The sequence below is a fragment of the Moschus berezovskii genome, chromosome 13, assembly GCF_049115385.1.
Source record: "Moschus berezovskii isolate FMDL1 chromosome 13, NW_MosBer_1.0, whole genome shotgun sequence".
Taxonomy (NCBI): Eukaryota; Metazoa; Chordata; class Mammalia; order Artiodactyla; family Moschidae; genus Moschus; species Moschus berezovskii.
The window spans coordinates 74,023,057-74,044,184 of record NC_142472.1 but is presented as its reverse complement, the minus strand read 5'-3'; the positions used below and the strand labels follow the sequence as shown (position 1 = coordinate 74,044,184).

Sequence of the window (21,128 nt, the reverse complement as noted above, 5' to 3'; positions counted from 1 at the left end):
TCACCTCCAAAAGACCCCATCTACTGATACCACCACCTTTGGGGTTTACCAAGGTTGCAATCAAAGTGTCAGCCAGGACAGCAATCTAATCTGAGGTTGAGGGGCCTCTTCCAAACCCACTGGTTGTTAGCAGAATTCAGTTCTTTGTGATAAAAGAAAAGAGGCCTTCATCTCTTAGAAGCCACTTACTATTTCTTGCCATGTGAGGAAGATGGTAGTTTGCTACTACAAGAAGATCAACAAGAGAGCTTCCAATCTCTCTCATTTCAAAGTTTTCTCAATTTGAATTTTCAAGGGCTCACTGAATTTGATCAGGCCTGACCAAGCTAACATCCATTTTGATTAACCAAAAGTCAACTTATTAGGGACCTAAATTATATTTGCAAAATTCTTTCACCTTCACCATCTAACATAGCTTAATCATAGGAGTGAAATCTTCTGTCATGTTCACAAGTCCCTCCTACACTTAGGGGTGAGGAATATATAACAGGGTGTATACCCAGGGACAATGGCAAGCCACTCCAGTATTCTTGCCTAGAAAATCCCATGGATGGAGGAGCCTGGTAGGCTTCAGTCCGTGGGGTCGCTAAGGGTTGGACACGACTGAGCGACTTCACTTTCACTTTTCACTTTCACACATTGGAGAAGGAAATGGCAACCCACTCCTGTGTTCTTGCCTGGAGAATCCCAGGGATGGGGGAGTCTGGTGGGCTTCCGTCTATGGGGTCACACAGAGTCGGACACGACTGAAGTGACTTAGCAGCAGCAGCAGCATACCCAGGGACGGCAATAAAAAAAAAATTTAAACATATAAATTTGGGGAGGGTCACAGATATTCAGAAGATGAAGAGGTTGGTGGGTGGGGCTAAAAATTTCAAATTTCTAATCCCTTTGACTATTCTCATCCAAAGTTTACCCAGGGTGTATGGGGTGTGTGCTCAGTCACTCAGTTGTGTCAACTCTTTGCAACCCCGTGGACTGGAGCCCACCAGATTCCTCTGTCCATGGGATTCTCCAGGCAAGAGTACTAGAATGGGTTGCCATTTCCTTCTCCAGGGGATCTTCCTGACCCAGGGATCGAACCCACTTATCTCTCCTGCATTTGCAGGTGGGTTCTCTACCGCTAGGGCTACCTGGGAAGGCTACTGGGGGCCCCACCCTAAATCCCCTTATTATTTTAAACTCAGAGGGGCTCAGAAGCAACTCCCTAAGAATAACAAAAGGTGCTTCTCGCTGGAAATCCCAAGTATTTTAGGAGCATTCTGCCAGAGACCATGGACAAAGACCAAATACATTTCTTATCATACCACAATTAGGAACCTATCTTCCACACACTTCTCCTCCTTTGGGGACAGAGAGAGACAAGGGAAGGGCTGGATTTGGAAAAATGTAGAACACAATAAATTTTCATTATAACAGTGAGGTAATAACACAAAACTTGTTTTGCTGTCTTGTAGAAAAAGGCCGCCTCTCTCAACTATAAATTTGGCTGAGAGACAAGGAAAAAAATAATTATATATTCACCTCATTCTTTCAACAAAGGCAGAAAGAGCTTTCCATTTCAAATTTGTTTTGTTTTGTACCACATGTGGGTTAATTAGATAAAACCATGTCATGTGCCAGATTCAATCAGCCTGAAAATAATCAGAAAACTCAGTTTGGCATTGTTTATGCTGTTTTGGCCCAGCTAAACAAAAGCACAAAATGTAAATTGGATCCAGAAAATAACATATGGGTGCTGGTGCCAGGTTTTCTTTCATGGGATTATCTCTAGCTGGCACCTGAGCTGCAGATGCTGCTTGTGGGGACCATTAGACAAAACCACATGATGCTGATACCCATTTTCCATGATTAGACAGTGAACACCCTCACAAAGGGCACTTAGTTTATTGCCTTTGACATAGGCCAACCCCAGCTTTCCAGCTGTTGGCAGTCAACCTGAAAATACATGTTGGAGTTAAAAAAAATGAAAGCATGCTTTTGTTTGACTTATCACTAGTGATTTCCTTTAGATTCATTTTTGTTGTTGTTGTTGTTTTCTAAAATCTGTAAGATTAGAAATACAGTCCTGAAATCACTCTTCAGCTGTGTTACAGATAGTTCAGCGAATATCATTAAGGAAAAGGCAGATCATTTCATTGTCATCCTACTGAAGTTCTAAAGAATTAACATTTTAGCAAATATGCAAGTGATCACAAGAGTAACAGACAGTCATTCTAAAAACCTAATCATCTGTTTGATGATAAAATACAAATTAGCTAGTTTTCCCTTCTCTTCCTGCTAAATAAACTGTTATCAATACAGAGAGACATAGGATTACACACTGTTCTCCTTATACCTTTTGTAAAAAGGATGTTCTGTAGAATATCCTAGAATGTGGTGTGGGTGGTGATGACTATCTCTTGAGTATGGGTGAAATTCTACCAGCAACTACATTCAACTTGCCACACTCAACTTGCCACATTCAATGGGCACATTTTTTTTCCTTATCTATGGGTACGTGGCATTTCTCATTATTTCAGCCCTTTTGAAATTTTCTTGGCTTTCATAACCCCACTCTTCCTGACTTCCACCTCTTCTCCCACTGGGGAGTTCATTAGCTGCCCATGCTCCTTGTCTGATGCCTTACAGTAAACACCAGCACTTTCCCTCACCACAGCCCAGTGTCAGAAGATTGGTGAGGGGATCCAAGTTTGGTTTGGTAACAAAGGAACACAGAAACAAATGGGCTTCCCTTGTGGTGCTAGTGGTAGAGAATCTTCTTGGCGATGCAAGAGATTCTAGAGACACATATTCACTCCCTGGGTCAGGAAGATCACCTTGAGTAGGAAATGGAAACCCACTGCAGTATTCTTGCCTGGCAAATCCCATGGACAGAGGAGGCTGGTAGGCTACAGTCTGTGGGGTCACAAACAATCAGACACTATTGAACGACTGAGCACAAACACAGAAACAAGGGAAAAGTAGAAAAGCAGCAGTGCAGTGATAAGCCAGAATCCTAGTTCTTCCTCAAGGGATACACAGAACAGTATCTTTGAGTTCTTCTACAGGAACCAAGTCCCCTACCCAATGCTTCCTAGAATACCACCCTGTTACGTCACTACCGACCAATCAGAAGAAAGTCTCACACTGCAGCCCACCCACCATTTTACCTATGAAACCTCTTCCCCCAAGACCATCGGGGAGTTCAGATTTTTCAAGTACAAGCCATTTGTAGTCCTTTCTTGGCCCTTGTCATAAACCTTTCTCTGCTCCAAACTCTGACATTTTGGTTTGTTTGGCTTCACTGCACTAGGCACACAAAATTGACACTTGACAGCAAGTGGTATGAAAAAATGTGGGGAAAGCGATTTTTGTAATTCAGTTCAGTTCAGTTCAGTCACTCAGTTGTGTCTGACTTTTTGCAACCCCGTGAACTGCAGCACGCCAGGCCTCCCTGTTCATCACCAACTCCTGGAGTTTACCCAAACCCATATCCACTGAATTGGTGATGCCATCCAACCATCTCATCCTCTGTCGTCCCCTTCTCCTCCTGCCCTCAATCTTTCTCAGCCTCAGGATATTTTCCAGTGAGTCAGCTCTTCACATCGGGTGGTCAAAGTATTGCAGTTTCATCTTCAACATCAGTCCCTCCAATGAACACCCAGGACTGATCTCTTTTAGGATGGATTGGTTGGATCTTCTTGCAGGCAAGGGACTCTCAAGAGTCTTCTCAAACACAGTTCAAAAGCATCAATTCTTTGGCGCTCAGCTTTCTTTATAGTCCAACTCTCACATCCATACGTGACCATGGGCAAAACCATAGCCTTGACTAGATGGACCTTGGTTGGCAAAGTAATGTCTCTGCTTTTTAATATACTGTCTAGGTTGGTCATAACTTTCCTTCCAAGGAGCTAGTGTCTTTTAATTTCATGGCTGCAGTCACCATCCACAGTGATTTTGGAGCCCAGAAAAATAAAGTCTGACACTGTTTCCACTGTTTCCCCATCTATTTCCCATGAAGTGATGGGACCAGATGCCATGATCTTAGTATTCTGAATGTTGAGCTTCAAGCCAACTTTTTCACTCTCTTCTTCCACTTTCATTAAGAGGCTCTTTAATTCTTCTTCACTTTCTGCCCTAAGGGTGGTGTCATCTGCATATCTGAGGTTATTGATATTTCTCCTGGCAATCTTGATTCCAGCTTGTGCTTCCTCCAGGCCAGCGTTTCTCATGATGTACTCTGCATATAAGTTAAACAAGCAGGGTGACAATATACAACCTTGATGTACTCCTTTTCCTATTTGGATCTAGTCTGTTTTTCCATGTCCAGTTCTAACTGTTGCTTCCTGATCTGCATACAGGTCTCTCAGGAGGCAGGTCAGGTGGTCTGGGATTCCCATCTCTTTCAGAATTTTCCACAGTTTATTGTGATCCACACAGTCTGTGAAGCTAACACGACACAAAAATCAGGTGCTGTGTGTGGACTTTGTTTGGATCCAGACATCAACAAATCAGCTATTTAAACATTTTTTGTAACACTGTGAGAAATTTGGATATGAACTAGATGACCAAAGAAGTTATTAATTTTTATTGGATGTCACTATGGTGTGATGTGCTAGAAAATGTCTATATTTAGCAGGAACATATACTAAATTGATGGGTGAAATGAAGTGGTATCTTAATTTGCTTTAAAATACTTCATCTAAAAAAGGAAAATAGAGAAGAGTATTGTGGCAGAATATTGACAATTGTTTAATCTGGACTTAGGGGATGTGAGTTCTCATTATACTGTTCTTTCTACTCTTTAAATGCTTACATTTTAAAGTACAAAATTAAAGAGAAAGTAAAATAAAGAGAATTTTTACTTCAAAACTATAAATTTCAGAGATGGAATAAACTTCAAGTGAAGTTTGATTAGGGACTCAGTTTCTTCTTAATCTCCTTGTACCTTTCAATGATGTCTGCTGCATCCTCAGGCTAGCCTTCTAATGATCAGGGCACCATATGTCCTGGTAGGCCCTCCCAGTTACATCTATTGTCCTAACACAACTATTTATAGCACTGTCTTTCATTCAAATGTGACCTAGTTTGGGATGATAAATTACATGGTCACCCTAGCTTGTGGTTGTCAACCAACTGTCAACTACAATTAGGACTTCATGCTTCTCTGTTTATGTTCATCTGAATAGGAAGAAACTGCTTTCCCAGAAGCAAGCAGTAAACCTCTCCAGTAATTCCTATGTCCCAGAAGGGCTATGTACCCGTCCATGAACAAACACCATAGCCAGAGGGGTGGGTCCACTCTTGAGGGTAGGGAACAGAGTCAGTCCTTGGGTCCTTGTTTGGTGGGGCCAAGAGGGGTTGAACGTGGGAAGGAAACCACTAAAGGTCACTATACATCTTGCCATGTGTCTGCCAGCACCCTAGTTTAGGTCTCAACATTGCTTACTCTTACTCAGGCTACTGAAATAACTCTTGTTGATCTCCTTCTTTTAGTTTTAGTTCATTGACCCCACATCACTACCAGAATCTGACCATATCACTGCCACATTTGACATTTTTTGATGTCTTGCCTTCACCTGTAAAATAAGATCTAAATGCTTTTGCTTAATAAACAAAGCTGCTCCATATCTGGTCTTTGTCTGGTTATCTGTCTACCCTATCTAACTTTGTTGTCTTTTTCATACTTTCAGTTCAGTTCAGTTCAGTCGCTCAGTCGTGTCCGACTCTCTGCGACCCCATGAATCACAGCACGCCAGGCCTCCCTGTCCATCACCAACTCCAGGAGTTCACTCAAACTCACGTCCATAGAGTCGGTGATTCCATCCAGCCATCTAATTCTCTGTCATCCCTGTCTTCTCCCACCCTCAATCCCTCCTAGCATCAGACTCTTTTCCAGTGAGTCAACTCGTCGCAAGAGGTGGCCAAAGTATTGGAGTTTCAGCTTTAGCATCAGTCCTTCCAATGAACACCCAGGATTGATCTCCTTTAGAATGGACTAGTTGGATCTCCTTGCAGTCCAAGGGACTCTCAAGAGTCTTCTCCAGCACCACAGTTCAAAAGCATCAATTCTTTGGCGATCAGCTTTCTTCACAGTCCAACTCTCATCCATACGTGACCACGGAAAAAACCATAGCCTTGACTAGACGGACCTTGGTTGGCAAAGTAATGTCTCTGCTTTTTAATATGCTATCTAGGCTGGTCATAACTTTCCTTCCAAGGAGTAAGCGTCTTTTAATTTCCTGGCTGCAATCAGCATGTGCAGTGATTTTGGAGCCCCCCAAAATAAAGTCTGACACTGTTTCCACTGTTTCCCCATCTATTTCCCATGAAATGATGGGACCAGATGCCATGATCTTCGTTTTTTGAATGTTGAGCTTCAAGCCAACCTTTTCACTCTCCTCTTTCACTTTCATCAAGAGGCCTTTGAGTTCCTCTTCACTTTCATACTTTAAGTTTAGCCAAATTGAATGACTTTCAGGACTGTTCATATACAATGCTTTCATTGTCTCATCCCCCCAAGCCTTTCTCCTTCTTATCTCTCCAGCAAACTTGTAGTTACCCTTCCATGGCCAACTTGAGCACTAACTTCTCCAACTCCTGCCTGGGTCTTTCTAGAACTTATTAGGTATATGGCATTGTTCTAAGAGTTTTACAAAAGTCAGTTGATTTAATCCTCACACATGAGGGGCTATTATGTTACTACTACCACAGACATACACTAGATCCACTGTGTCTATTCATGTACTCTATGTTTATCTGTAGGGACAAAGTGTGTTTTTTTTTTCCTTGTTGTTTTTAAGAGCCAAAGTCTTTTATTTGAATGAGAGTCCTCTGATTCAATTCTGCCTTTAATTTCTTCTACATTGGTAATCTATCTGTAACAAAGAAGAGTCAATTTTGACTCTTCCATGCTAGATCTGTTTCTTTGACTTTAACCTTTTATTTTTTTTTGCCTGTTTTGTTATTATAATCATACATAATGTCCTGACTCATGGAATCCTGCCCCTCTGCCTGTGTTATGCTGTGCTCAGTCTTATTTGACTGTTTGTGACCCCATGGACTCTAGCCTGCCAGGGTCCTCTGCCTATGGGATTCTCCAGGCAAGAACACTGGAGTGGGTTGCCATTTCCTTCTTCAGCCCCTCTGTCTGACTGGTAAGCTCAAGTGCCTTTGTTCAGAACCCTTGAGGCTCAAGGTCTAGTGGAAGTCAGCTGGTTTGCTATCCTGGACCTGTCTGGTTATAATCAGTTTATGTCCTATACTCAGGATGTATCATTCTTTCAAACGTTGTGCTTTGCCCCCTTCCCTTCCCATAACAGCTGGGCTGGGAAGCAAGAAGAAAATATACAAGGAAGCAAACAGATGAAAGAGGTAATATAAGGAAAATAGTAGTTAACTCTTATAGAATTTATCTCGGTATCCAGCACTGTTCTAAAAGCTTTACAAAAGTCAATTCATTTAATCCTCATACAGGAGGTGCTATTATTATCCATCACCTTAGTAGTTCAGCTGATAAAGAATCCGTCTGCAATGCAGGAGACCCTGGTTCAATTCCTGGGTCAGGAAGATCTGCTGGAGAAGGGATAGGCTACCCACTCCAGTATTCTGGCCTGGAGAATTCAGGACTATACAGTCCATGGGGTCATAAGGAGTTGGACATGACTGAGTGACTTTCACTTACTGATGAGAAATTAAGGCACACAGAGGTCAATTTTTTTTGCCAAAATCTTTTTAAACAACAAATGTTGAAAACCTTTTTTTACTGAGATATTTCTAAAATAAATTGCCTATATCTGCTTTTCTTTAAGAAAGTGTCAACTACAAATTCACTCTTGCGAAGAAAATTGGCATCTGCCTCTCAAATGAACCGTCTGAGATTGAACCCTGTGCTGCTGCCACTGTTGACCGTCAACACAGCCTAAAGTGAATTAAGGGTGGAGAAAGAAAGAGGCACTTTGTCCTCTAGGAAAACTGGTGGGACAGGTCTTTAGATCTTTTCAGGAACTAAATTTCATGATCTCAATCTTGCATCTCTTCATATCTAGAAAAGCACTAAATCCTTTCATGGTGACATCAGTTCCTCCTGACTAGCAAAAACCTTTTGAAAGTTAGGTGCTTGATTGCATTGAGCTCTCCCTTCATCAAAATCATATATACTCACCTTCCCCACTACCTCTTCAGAGCAATCTCTCAGAGCTATCTGAGGTAATGTCTCCTAGGCTGCAGTCCTCATTTTGCCCCAGGTGAAACTTAACTCGCAACTTTCACACTGTGTATCTTTTTGAGTAGACAAAAATCTACTGAATGTATTGTTGTAACAGGAGTGAAAGGGGCAGGGCACAGCTTTGAAAGAATGACAGAGCCCAAGGATGCAACATAAACGGATTAGAATCAAATGGGGCCAAGATGGCAGACAAGACTAGACTTTGATCCTCAATCAGTAAATGAAATGACACACCCAGAGGTACCATGACAGTTCCAAGGTACTGTTACAAGACCAAGGAGTGGGCGGTGACCCAAATCCTAGAAATCTCCACACCTTCCCAAAGATAGTTGGAATAATCCTCCCACTCATCAACATATGAAATTAACCAGCAAACCACACTTTTCACAGTCTCACTCGCCCTCCGCTATGGCCCAGACTCTCAGTTCAGTTCAGTTATTCAGTCGTGTCTGACTCTTTGTGATCCCATGGACTGCAGCAGGCCAGGCCTCCCTGTCCATCACCAACTCCTGGAGTTTACCCAAACTCATGTTCATTAAGTCAGTGATGTCATCCAACCATCTCATCCTCTTCTCCCGCCCTCAATCCCTCCCAGCATCAGGGTCTTTTCCAATGAGTCAGCTCTTCGCATCAGGTGGCCAAAGTACTGGAGTTTCAGCTTCAGCGTCAGTCCTTCCAGTGAACACTCAGGACTGATTTCCTTTAGGATGGACAATAACAAAGTGGGTCTCTCTATATCCAAGTCAGCGCAAAACCATTTGTGGGGTGGAAGATAAAACAGGTTTCTTTGTAATTTAACCTTAAATATAGCCAGTCCTACCTGGGGGGAGGGGTGGAATAAGCAGATGGTCACTTCGATTGCCCTCGTGGATGGGAGAATTGTGGTTTTAAACAGAAGTATGATCGGTAGTTGGGGTGTGTGTGTAGGGGGGCGGGTATGGTGTGGGTCTTAGGGACTTTCGGGGAACTTCAGTCACTGCAGTGAGATCTCCGGATCTCTCCATGCGTTGCTCAACACCAGTTCAGTTCAGTTCAGTTCAGTCGCTCAGTCGTGTCCGACTCTCCGCGACCCCATGAATCACAGCACGCCAGGCTTCCCTGTCCATCACCAGCTCCCGGAGTACACTCAAACTCATGTCCACAGAGTCGGTGATGCCATCCAGCCATCTCATCCTCCGTCGTCCCCTTCTCCCGCCCCCAACCTTTGCCAGCATCAGAGTCTTTTCCAGTGAGTCAACTCGTCGCATGAGGTGGCCAAAGTATTGCAGTTTCAGCTTTAGCATCAGTCCCTCCAATGAACATCCAGGATTGATCTCCTTTAGAATGGACTGGTTGGATCCCCTTGCTCAACACCAGATTTAACATCAAATTGTAAGGATGCGGGAAGGAAGCTCCTCGGGCTTTGCCCCCGGAGTCTCGATGCGGGCTTTAGGTCTGCAAATGGGAAACAAACGACTTGATGGCACAAGCTGGGTGTGAACGAGATGTCCTGGGGCCGAGGGCTCCACCGGCGAGGCGGGCGTGGCTATGCGAAACCCGCCAGCGCGTCCGGGCCTCACTAGTTTGTCCCTGCGGCCGCCCCGTAGGCAGCGCGGCGCTGCAAGAGCCCCGAGCCGCGCTGCCATGGCTGCCCGGGTCGGCGTCGCGCCCGCCGGCGAAGGCCTGCGCTACGCCGGGTCCTTGCAGCCCCCTGCCCCGCCGTCGGACGCCGACCTCGACCGCGGGCTGGTGAGTCTTACCCGGCGCTGCCGCCGTTCTCCCGCTCCTGGCGCCCCCCGAAGCCCCGCAGGCCCAGCCCGCGCCCCTCTGCGCCCCTTTACCCCGAAGCGGGGTCGTCCCGGGTGTTCATTCACTGTCTCTGACCCACCCCTCGTTCGTTCAGCGTTCGTGCTGCTCTGTACCCGCGTCGACGAGTAGGCGAGTTGGGAGACTCTCTGGTCCCTCAAGGAGCTTCCCCTCTTGTCGGGGAGACGGACCGGCACCAGGCAGGCAGCTGCTGTGTGATAAGGAGCCGTGGGATGGATGCTCCCGTCACCTAGGAGCAGACCCCAGGCCAGTCTGTCGGGGCTCGAGGGTGAGAGGCCAGAGGAGGCTTCCTGGAGAGAGCGGTGTAACCGTCGGTGTAAAGCTAAGATCCGAAGATTGAGTAGCAGCAAACTCAGTGAGGAGGGAAAAGTGTTTCAGATGCCAGCAGTAGTACCTACAAAGTCGTGGCTCAGGGACACAGGGCTCATAGCAAGGGGTCTCTTCAGGCTGAATTGTAGAGCTGGGAAAAGAAACTGTCCAGGATAAACATTTTGCAAGCCACATGTGTTTTTGTTCCTTTTTATTTTGGTTGGTCCGGGTTTTTTAGTTGCAGCATGTGAACTCTTTAGTTGTGGAGCGTGGAGTCTAGTCCCCTGACCAGGGATTGGAACCTGTGTCCCCTGCATTGGGAGCTCAGATTCTCAGCCACTGGACCACCTGGGAAGTCCACCACATACGTGTTCTTAGATTTTCCAGAAAAATAAGTAGGTGGATTTAATTTTCATAATGTGTTTTTATTTAATCCTGTATGTCCACAGTGATGTCTTGACGTGAAATCAAATAAACATTATTAATGAGATGTTTTACTTTTTTGGGGTGGGATACCAAGTCTTTGAAATCCAGTGAAATTTACACTAACAGGACTTTTCAGTTTAGACACATTTCATGTACTCAGTTGCCACATGTAGTTAGTGGCTACCTTAGTGACCTGTGTTCTTGTATGGCGGGGACCAGGACATGGAAGCTTCTGGTAAGCAACACATAAACAGGCGAATGCTGAGGACGTTGGTACCACTTTGATGAGCTTTAGGGAAGAGACAGGTTTGGGCTACTGTAAAGTTTGGCGTGCTGTGATTCATGGGTCGCAAAGAGTCAGACACGACTGAGCGACTGAACTGAACTGAAGGTTCTCTCAGGCTATGTGTGAGAAGAATGGATTAATTGGAGAAAAATTGGAAACTTGGCTCTTGTATCTCTTATTCACACCACATTACATCCTGATCCCGCCCATGGTAATGTGTCTTGCCCTTAGATGCAGAGCACTTACTGTCCTTCAGTTCAGTTCAGTTCAGTTCAGTCGCTCAGTCATGTCTGACTCTTTGTGACCCCAAGAATCGCAGCACGCCAGGCCTCCCTGTCCATCACCAACTCCCGGAGTTCACTCAAACTCATGTCCATCGAGTCGGTGATGCCATCCAGCCATCTCATTCTTTGTCGTCCCCGTCTCCTCCCACCCCCAGTCCTTCCCAGCATCAGAGTCTTTTCCAGTGAGTCAACTCGTCGCATGAGGTGGCCAAAGTATAAGAGTTTCAGCTTTAGCATCAGTCCTTCCAATGAACACCCAGGACTACTGTCCTTACTGTTGGTTGATTAGTCATACACAGTCTTGTGACATCTTTTATGTTGCCCAGTCATTTTCCAGAGTTTTTTTGTTTCTTAAGAGCAGAGACTGGGTGTTTTCTTCTGTGGCGGTGGTTTAGTCGATAAGTCGTGTCCAACTCTTGCGATCCCATGGACTGTAGTCTGCCAGGCTCCTCTGTCCATGGGATTCTCTAGGTGAGAATAGTGGAGTGGGTTGCCATTTCCTTCTCCAGAGGATCTTCCCGACCCAGGAATTGAATCCTGGTCTCCTGCATTGGGGGCTTCCCTGGTGGCTCAGAGGTTAAAGCATCTGCCTGCAATGCAGGAGACCTGGGTTCGATCCCTGAGTCGGGAAGATACACTGGAGAAGGAAATGGCAACTCACTCCAGTATTCTTGCCTGGAGAATCCCATGGACAGAGGAGACTGTTGGGGTCGCAAAGAGTCAGACCTGACTGAGTGACTTCACATCACTTCTCCTTTATTGCAGGCAGATTCTTTACTAACTGAGGGATTCTTTACCAACTGAGAGAAGCCCTTTTCTTCTAGTAAACACTCAATTTGTGCGGCTTCCCAGGTGGTGCTAGTGGTAAAGAACCCATCTGGCAATGCAGGGGACGATAGAGACCAGTTAGATCCTTAGGTTGGAAAGATCCCCTGCAGGAGTGCATGGCAACCCATTCCAGTATTCTTGCCTGGAGAGTCCCATGGACAGAGGAGCCTGGCAGGCTACAGTTCATGGGGTCGCAAAGAGTGAAGCAGCTTAGCATGCACGAAGGAACACTCAACTTATTCTTATCTGATTAACTGATAAATTTCTGGAACAGAGTCAGATGGGCTGGAAAGGTTTCAGAAAGCAATATGCTTTCATTCAACAGACATTTCTTGAGCACTGCTGGATACCAACCAGGTATCATCCTTGGAATGAGTAAATGAACAAAACCAATAAAGGTTTGAAATAGCAAACTCTTTGAGTTCTTGCTGTGTCTGATTCATTCCACACACAACCCTGTGAGCAAGGTCCTTTTCAGTTGTCACTTAAATGAGGAGACAGAGGCTCAGAAAGTGGTAACTCATCCAGAATACTTCATCTAATAAGTGGCAGACCTAGCGTTCTAAACCCTAACGCTCTCTGTTATTTATTTGGTTTTTCTGGGTTTTAGTTGCAATGAACAAACTCTTAGTTGTGGCATGAGGGATCTAGTTCCCTGACCAGGCATTGAACCAGGGCCCCCTTCATTGGGTGCATGAACTCTTAGCCACTGGACCATCGGGGAAGTCCAAGTCCCCTAACACTCTTTCTACTGTGACTTGCTGACTCCTTAGAAATAAGGCTTTCTTTCTTTTTCTTTCATTGTTCAACTTTAAGAAGAAAATTGTAGTTGGTTTACAGTGTTGTGCTGGTTTCAGGTATATAGCAAAGTGATTCATATATATGTGTATATATATATATATACACACACATACATATATATTTAGATTCTTTCCCCTTATAGGTTATTACAAAATATTGATTATAGTTCCCAGAAATAAGCCTTTCAGAATGGAGTGTTCTGTCTGTAATGTAAAGCAGATAAGGTGTTAGGTTGGGTAGAGCTCATCTCTTTATGGAGAGTTGTAAGAAATCTCAGTCCTGGACTGATTTGCAAGGCAATTGGAACCCTGTGGTATTTTGAAGATAGAAATAATATTGGTGATTTTTTTTTTTTTACATCTATAGATACTTTTCTTTGGAAAAGGCAGCTGTCAGTGAGGAGACATCTTTAGTAGTCCAGGCATATGAAGGCTAATGTGTAGGTCAGTGATTCTAAACCTTTCCAGCCCAGTGTCCCCTTTTTATAACAAATATGAAAGTCTCCTGTAATATCCTAAAGATTTATAGTCAATAAAAAATACCCATAAACATAATTTTTAAAAAGCAGTGTACTGCTCTAGTTGAAGCATAAAGGTGCAATAAGTATTTTATTAGAAAATGACATGTCTGCTATTTAAATATGTAAGTGCTCAAGTATGATTACATTAAAAGACACGGTGAAGTACTGATCAATTGCTGGCATATTGCACCAGGCCACAGAAATCATTGTGAATGTGATGGCAAAAATGCAGGCTGATTTCCGATGTATTACATTGGCAGTTCAAATACCGTAAGTGTCATTGTCATCAACAAACTAATTTCTCCCAAATTGTGAACAATTTTTGGTTACAAAGTGGAATCTTCCTCAATTTACATGATAGCTGCACTTCTGGAAAATTCAGTCTTCACGAACACAAATGTTATATGTAGTAAAGTCCTAGACTAAGATGGTCATACGCAGGCTTTTCACCTACTCAGTGTCCAGTGGAGTCTTTTGAAACCTTAAGGGTCCAGACAGTTTGTTGTCCAGTGAAGTCTCATACATTTTAGGACTGCTAGGATCAATAGTCCCCATCCATCAAATACCCTCCCTCCTATCCCACTTATCGTGACAACCAAAAATGTCCTCACAAGTTTTCAGAAGGCCCCTAAAGGTCTTTTCTGCTTCTGTAGGGAATCATTGGTTCAGGCAGTGACCAGTGATGAGGTAGAAGATAAGAAAGTTGGTAGCAGTAACCTTGGGGGAACTCAGAGGTCCTGAGAGTGATGGGAAGTGATGGAAGGTGGTGTAACAAAGAACAGATAACCTAGGTATGGGATGTATCCACTAATCTCATTGAAAATAGCAGAAAATAAAGTGTTCGTCAAGGAATTGAAGACATTTTCCATATCATTTTTTAAAAGGATGCAACTTGTTTGAAAGTTTTTGAAATGTGTATCTGTAGTCATATATAATATATAGTTCTGTCTCAGATAAGCTTGCCTTTAGGGATTAAGAATTCATGTTCACTAGCCTGTTTGAGAGATTAAAGAGATTAACATATAGGCAGAAATACCTGTGTAGTACTTGGAATAAAATATTATCTTACAATTAAATATTTCATAATCAGAGGTTCAGTCAACTTTGTTTTAGCAAAGCTGCTTCTCATGGACAAGTAGAAAAGAAACTTTAGAGTTTACAGAAGAATATTAATAATTTTTGAAGCAGTTTGAACCATGCTCAGTCTGTATGACGTGGTAGCCTTTTAATTTTTAGTACTTTCCCAAAGAGCATACCTCCTAGTGTTATTGGGTTGTTATAGCTAGCTTCCCAGGTGGTTCAATGGTAAAGAATCCCTCTGCCAATGCAGGAGCCACTAGGAGACATGGGTTCGATCCCTCGGTCCCCTCGGTGCCCTGATCAGGAAGATCCCCTGGAAGAGGAAATGGCAACCCACTCCAGTATTCTTACCTGGAGAATTCCATGGACAGAGGAGCCTGGCAGGCTATATATAGTCCATGGGGTTTCAAAGAGTCAGATAAGACTGAACACACACACACACACACACACACAGCCTGTTAAGAAAATTAGTCACATATGTTTCTGTGCAAGCAAAACTGATACATGAAAATCAAAACATATCAAACATGAAAATTCAGTTCAGTTCAGTTCAGTCGCTCAGTCGTGTCCGACTCTCCGCGACCCCATGAATCACAGCACGCCAGGCCTCCCTGTCCATCACCAACTCCCGGAGTACACTCAAACTCATGTCCACAGAGTCGGTGATGCCATCCAGCCATCTCATCCTCCGTCGTCCCCTTCTCCTCCCGCCCCCAACCTTTCCCAGCATCAGAGTCTTTTCCAGTGAGTCAACTCGTCGCATGAGGTGGCCAAAGTATTGCAGTTTCAGCTTTAGCATCAGTCCCTCCAATGAACATCCAGGATTGATCTCCTTTAGAATGGACTGGTTGGATCTCCTTGCAGTATAAGGGACTCTCAAGAGTCTTCTCCAACACCACAGTTCAAAAGCATCGATTCTTCGGCGATCAGCCTTCTTCACAGTCCAACTCTCACAACCATACATGACCACGGGAAAAACCATTGCCTTGACTAGACGGACCTTGGTTGGCAAAGTAATGTCTCTGCTTTTTAATATACTATCAAGGTTGGTCATAACTTTCCTTCCAAGGAGCAAGCGTCTTTTAATTTCATGGCTGCAATCAACATCTGCAGTGATTTTGGAGCCCAAAAAAACAAAGTCTGACACTGTTTCCACTGTTTTTCCATCTATTTCCCATGAAGTGATGGGACCAGATGCCATGATCTTTGTTTTCTGAATGTTGAGCTTCAAACCAACCTTTTCACTCTCCTCTTTCACTTTCATCAAGAGGCTTTTGAGTTCCTCTTCACTTTCTGCCATAAGGGTAGTGTCATCTGCATATCTGAGGTTATTGATATTTCTCCCAGCAATCTTGACTCCAGCTTGTGCTTCTTCCAGCCCAGCGTTCTTCATGATGTACTCTGCATATAAGTTAAATAAGCAAGGTGACAATATACAACCTTGACGTACTCCTTTTCCTATTTGGAACCAGTCTGTTGTTCCATGTCCAGTTCTAACTGTTGCTTCCTGACCTGCATACAGGTTTCTCAAGAGGCAGGTCAGGTGGTCTGGGATTCCCATCTCTTTCAGAATGTTCCACAGTTTATTGTGATCCACACAGTCAAAGGCTTTGGCATAGTCAATGAAGCAGAAATAGATGTTTTTCTGAAACTCTCTTGCTTTCTCCATGATGAAAATTATTAGGTGCTTATTCATTACCCAAAAAAGACCACTTTTCTTTTTCAATTGCAATTTGAATTTAAAATATTTACCTTGAAGCTTCACTTTGAAGAAATCATATGGATTATCTATTATATGCCCATATTTTCAGCCTTGCCCTATTTCCTCGCTGTTCCTTTTACTGTAGAATAGTGTTCCTGTCACTGTGTCATCAGTTCAGTTCAGTCGCTCAGTCATGTCTGACTCTCTGTGACCCCATGAATCACAGCATGCCAGGCCTCCCTGTCCATCACCAACTCCCGGAGTTCACCCAAACTCATGTCCATAGAGTCGGTGATGCCATCCAGCCATCTCATTCTCTGTCGTCCCCTTCTCCTCCCGCCCCCAACCTTTCCCAGCATCAGAATCTTTTCCAGTGAATCAGCTCGTCGCATGAGGTGGCCAAAGTGTCGCAGTTTCAGCTTTAGCATCAGTCCTTCCAATGAGCACCCAGGATTGATCTCCTCTAGAATGGACTGGTTCTAAGAGGAGGCTAAAATGTAAGCTCCATGGACAGGGACTTTGCTGTATTTCCAGCATTTGTAATGGTATCTGATACATGGTAAGCACTTCAAAAATAAACTGTTGAATGAATAATTGTTATTGTGGAATGGGAAGGAGTTTATTTTATCCTACAAATAAAAATACAAGATTCAGCTTATCTAAAGTGTAGTTCATTATATCTCCTCCCCATACATGGCAATTCTTGTCTGTTGCCTACCTTGAATAATGCCATCATCACTCATTTTCCTTTACCTCCATCAAAACACTTATATCATCAGTCCATCAAGATATTTATTCTGTAATTCCTTTTCCTCCCTTCTCACTCTTAGTTTTTATCATCTCTACCCTGGCCTGTTGTAATAGCCTTTAAAAATAGGTCTTTTGGCTCTGATCCTCTATGCTTTTAAACGTCACACAGCTATCAGTTATTTTTCTATACTGCAGACCTAATTATAGGACTATAAATTTAAAAAATTATTTTACCAAGGTCCTTTTTATTGATTTACCAAGGTCCAAACTTTCCATGGGCTTCCCTGGTGGCTCAGTGGTAAGAGCCTACCAATTCAGGAGACATGAGTTCTATCCCTGGAGAAGGAAATGACAGCCCACTCCAGTATTCTTGCCTGGAAAATCCCATGGACAGAGGAGCCTGGTGGGCTACAGTTCATGGGGTTGCAAAGAATCAGACATGACAGCAACTAAACAACAACAAACTTTCCATGGTAAGTGTTTAAATTGTATAAATATACCATTGTGATCTACAGAAGTCTTCATGAACTGACCCCTAAATAAACTGCTGAGTTACCCAGCCCCATTTTCCATTCTCTGTTCTTTACCCTGAGCTCTGACTTTACCTACTGTAGTTTTCTCCTCATCTGAAATTCTTTGCCTGGCAAACTCCTTTTAATTTTTTAAGACTCAGGTTATTGATGTGTCTTGCCTGACTCGAGTCCCCTAGTAGAATAAAGTTGTTTCATCCTAAGTACTTCCTTAGAAAGTCATAAAGTTTTTTATTAAATTATTTCTTATATCAAAATTATTTATATACGTATAAGCACCTACATTGTGAAGTCTCAAGGGATTGGCATTACAACTGACACATGGTAGTCACTTAGTTGTTTATTTAAAGAATAGCTGTTAACTTTTATTACTACTGAGTGGCTTTATAAATAACCAGGGATGTTTAGTTTCACATACTTTTTTAAAATTTTAGTTTATTTTTTGGCCACACTAGATCTTGGTTGCTGCATGTGGGCTTTCTCTGGTTGTGACGAGCAGGTTTCTCTGGTTGCAGCAAGCTGGCTTCTCATTGCTGTGGCTTCTGTTGTCGCAGAGCGTGGGCTGTGGTGCATGAACTCAGTTGCCCCATGGCACCTTTAATCGTACCAGGCCCAGGATCATGTCCCCTGCATTGGCAGGTGGGTTCCTAACCTCTGGGCCACCCAGGAAGTCCTTGGGTTCAACATATTGATGCGTGTGTTCTTTGTCTGTTGGATTTCTCCTTTATTTTTGTTTCTAAGGGAGAACAAGAGTCTGTGTCCGTCTTTCTCACTACTTTTTTCCCCAGAATGTAGCACAAGGCCTGGCATAGATGCTAAACAAGTGTGTATTTATAAATAAATGCTAAGTGAACTTTGAGAGAGTGACTGGTCTCCCATCATTGCTTTCTCCATCACAACTACTTTTTTGAGGCTGAATATTTTTTACTTTTATTTCCCTCTGGTACAACTATTATCTATCTTGAACTTAAATGTTGCAGTCTCAGGATAGATGTTTTAGCATTTTATAACACTTTCAGTCAGTTATATTTATCTAGAAGGTTATTTACTGCTTATGCTGTTTTTGAAGAGTAAAATGCCTTAGGGAATTTGTAAACAATTTTTATGCTCCACCATCCCCCCCCCGTCGCCCACCAGCAGTAGCGGCTTTGCTGGAGTGTGCTGTTTTCCCTGTTCTCAGAAGTTCTTTGATTCATGATAGTGGAACATTTAAAGTAATTTTTCTTGGTGTGTGTGTGTGTGTTTTGGTGGATATTTGAAAATAGGTGATGATAACAGATACCTGACTTGTCCTACCTGTTGATTTGCTGGCATTATTTAAATAGTGCTTCTTCTCTTTGAAATGTGTCTTTTAAACTAAAATTAGATATTCTTTACAGGCAAAGACAGTTTTAAAGATCTTTATTCTCTCAGTTCTCAGCGTGTTACCAGGCATGGTTTCTGCTCTATAAATTTCTACCTAATGAGTAACAGAGGAATGAAACAACTAGATGAAAGAAAAATGGAAGATTAGAGGGCATAATTTTAGAGTGTGATGAACTGATGGCTTTAAGGAATAAAGAAGACTCTCATAAATGAGATTCTCTGATTATTATTTTTTTAATGGTAAAGAGACCATGTATTAAATGTTAAATGTAGGCAGAGTACACATATACTCTGACTTCTTCTGATGTTGCTTTTCAGCTTTTTGGAATTGTATTGCTTGATGCTTCTGATAACATAGTTAATCTCCAACTCTGTTTTTAAAATTTGTTGATTCGCTTCAGTTTAATCGTTCTTTTGTAACACCAAGTACGTGGAAACTGTATGCTGGGTGTGTTGGGGGAGATGAGTGAGCCAGCATTGCCACCCTCAAGGATGGAGGGCAGCAAACCTCTTTTGTAAAAGGCTGAGTAGTAGTTTCATTTTGAGAACCTTATGGCCTCTGTCAGAGAATTTTAAGTAGAAGTTTTAGTAAGTGCCATGAAAGAGATGGGAATACCAGACCACCTGACCTTCCTCTTGAGGAACCTGTATGCAGGTCAGGAAGCAACAGTTAGAACTGGACATGGAACAACAGACTGGTTCCAAATAGGAAAAGGAGTACGTCAAGGTTGTATATTGTCACCCTGCTTGTTTAACTTCTATGCAGAGTACATCATGAGGAACGCTGGGCTGGAAGAAGCACAAGCTGGAGTCAAGATTGCCGGGAGAAATATCAATAACCTCAGATATGCAGATGACACCACCCTTAGGGCAGAAAGGGAAGAAGAATTAAAGAGCCTCTTAATGAAAGTGGAAGAAGAGAGTGAAAAAGTTGGCTTAAAACTCAACATTCAGAATACTAAGATCATGGCATCTGGTCTCATCACTTCATGGGAAATAGATGGGGAAACAGTGGAAACAGTGTCAGACTTTATTTTGGGGGGCTCCAAAATCACTGCAGATGCTGATTGCAGCCATGAAATTAAAAGACGCTTACTCCTTGGAAGGAAAGTTATGACCAACCTAGATAGCATATTAAAAAGCAGAGACATTACTTTGCCAACCAAGGCCCGTCTAGTCAAGGCTATGGTTTTTCCATGGTCATGTATGGATGTGAGAGTTGGACTGTGAAGAAAGCTGATGACCAAAGAATTGATGCTTTTGAACTGTGGTGCTGGAGAAGACTCTTGAGAGTCCCTTGGACTGCAAGGAGATCCAACTAGTCCATTCTAAAGGAGATCAATCCTGGGTGTTCATTGGAAGGACTGATGCTGAAGCTGAAACTCCAATACTTTGGCCACCTCATGTGACGAGTTGACTCACTGGAAAAGACTCTGATGCTGGGAGGGATTGGGGGCGGGAGGAGAAGGGGACGACAGAGAATGAGATGGCTGGATGGCATCACCGACTCAATGGACATGAGTTTGAGTGAACTCCGGGAGTTGGTGATGGACAGGGAGGCCTGGCGTGCTGTGATTCATGGGGTCGCTCAGACATGACTGAGCGACTGAACTGAACTGAACTGAACTGATGTTGTTGTTAAGGACTTCCCTGGTGGCACAAACAGTAAAGAATCTGTCTGCAATGCTGGAGACCCGGATTCAGTCCCTGGGTTGGGAAGATCCCCTGGAGAAGGAAATGGCAACCCACTCCAGTGCCTGGAGAATCCCACGGACAAAGGAGCTTGGTGGGCCACAGTCCATGGAATTGCAAAGTGGAACACAGCTGAGTGGCTAACACTATGTTGTTGTTGTTCAGTTGCCAAGTTGTGTCTTTGCGACCCCATGGACTGCAGCATGCCAGGCTTCCCTGTCCTTCACTATCTCCCAGAGTTTGCTCAAACTCATGTCCATTGAGTCGATGGTGCCATCCAGTCATCTCATCCTCTGTCACCGCCTTCTCCTGCCCTTCATTTTTCCCAGTGTCAGGGTATTTTCTGGTGAGTAGGCTCTTCGCATCAGGTGGCCAAGGTATTGGAGTTTATACCAAATTTGTTGATACCTAATTTTATATTCCCACTTGGCATAACTCTTTCATTCATTCCTTCCGTTTTAGAAAACTTATGATATCCTACTGTTTAGAAACAGCTTAGAGTTGTTGACTACGTTACTCTCATTTTTAAGTGTCAGTGTG

At 43.3% G+C, this 21,128-nt stretch overlaps 1 protein-coding gene across 2 annotated transcripts in view; it reads left to right on the top strand.

Moving 5' to 3' along the window:
- The first annotated feature begins 9,780 nt into the window (after window positions 1-9,780).
- The window catches only part of DNAJC15 (DnaJ heat shock protein family (Hsp40) member C15), an 83,867-nt gene continuing 72,519 nt past the window's right edge, over window positions 9,781-21,128 (top strand). Inside the window, exon 1 of one of the 2 annotated variants that reach the window (XM_055426040.2) lies at window positions 9,781-9,937. In XM_055426040.2, the coding sequence (XP_055282015.2) occupies window positions 9,833-9,937 (105 nt within the window). In that variant the 5' untranslated portion in view covers window positions 9,781-9,832. The remainder of the gene's footprint in view (window positions 9,938-21,128) is intronic. The other variant, XM_088842776.1, reaches the window with a different exon arrangement.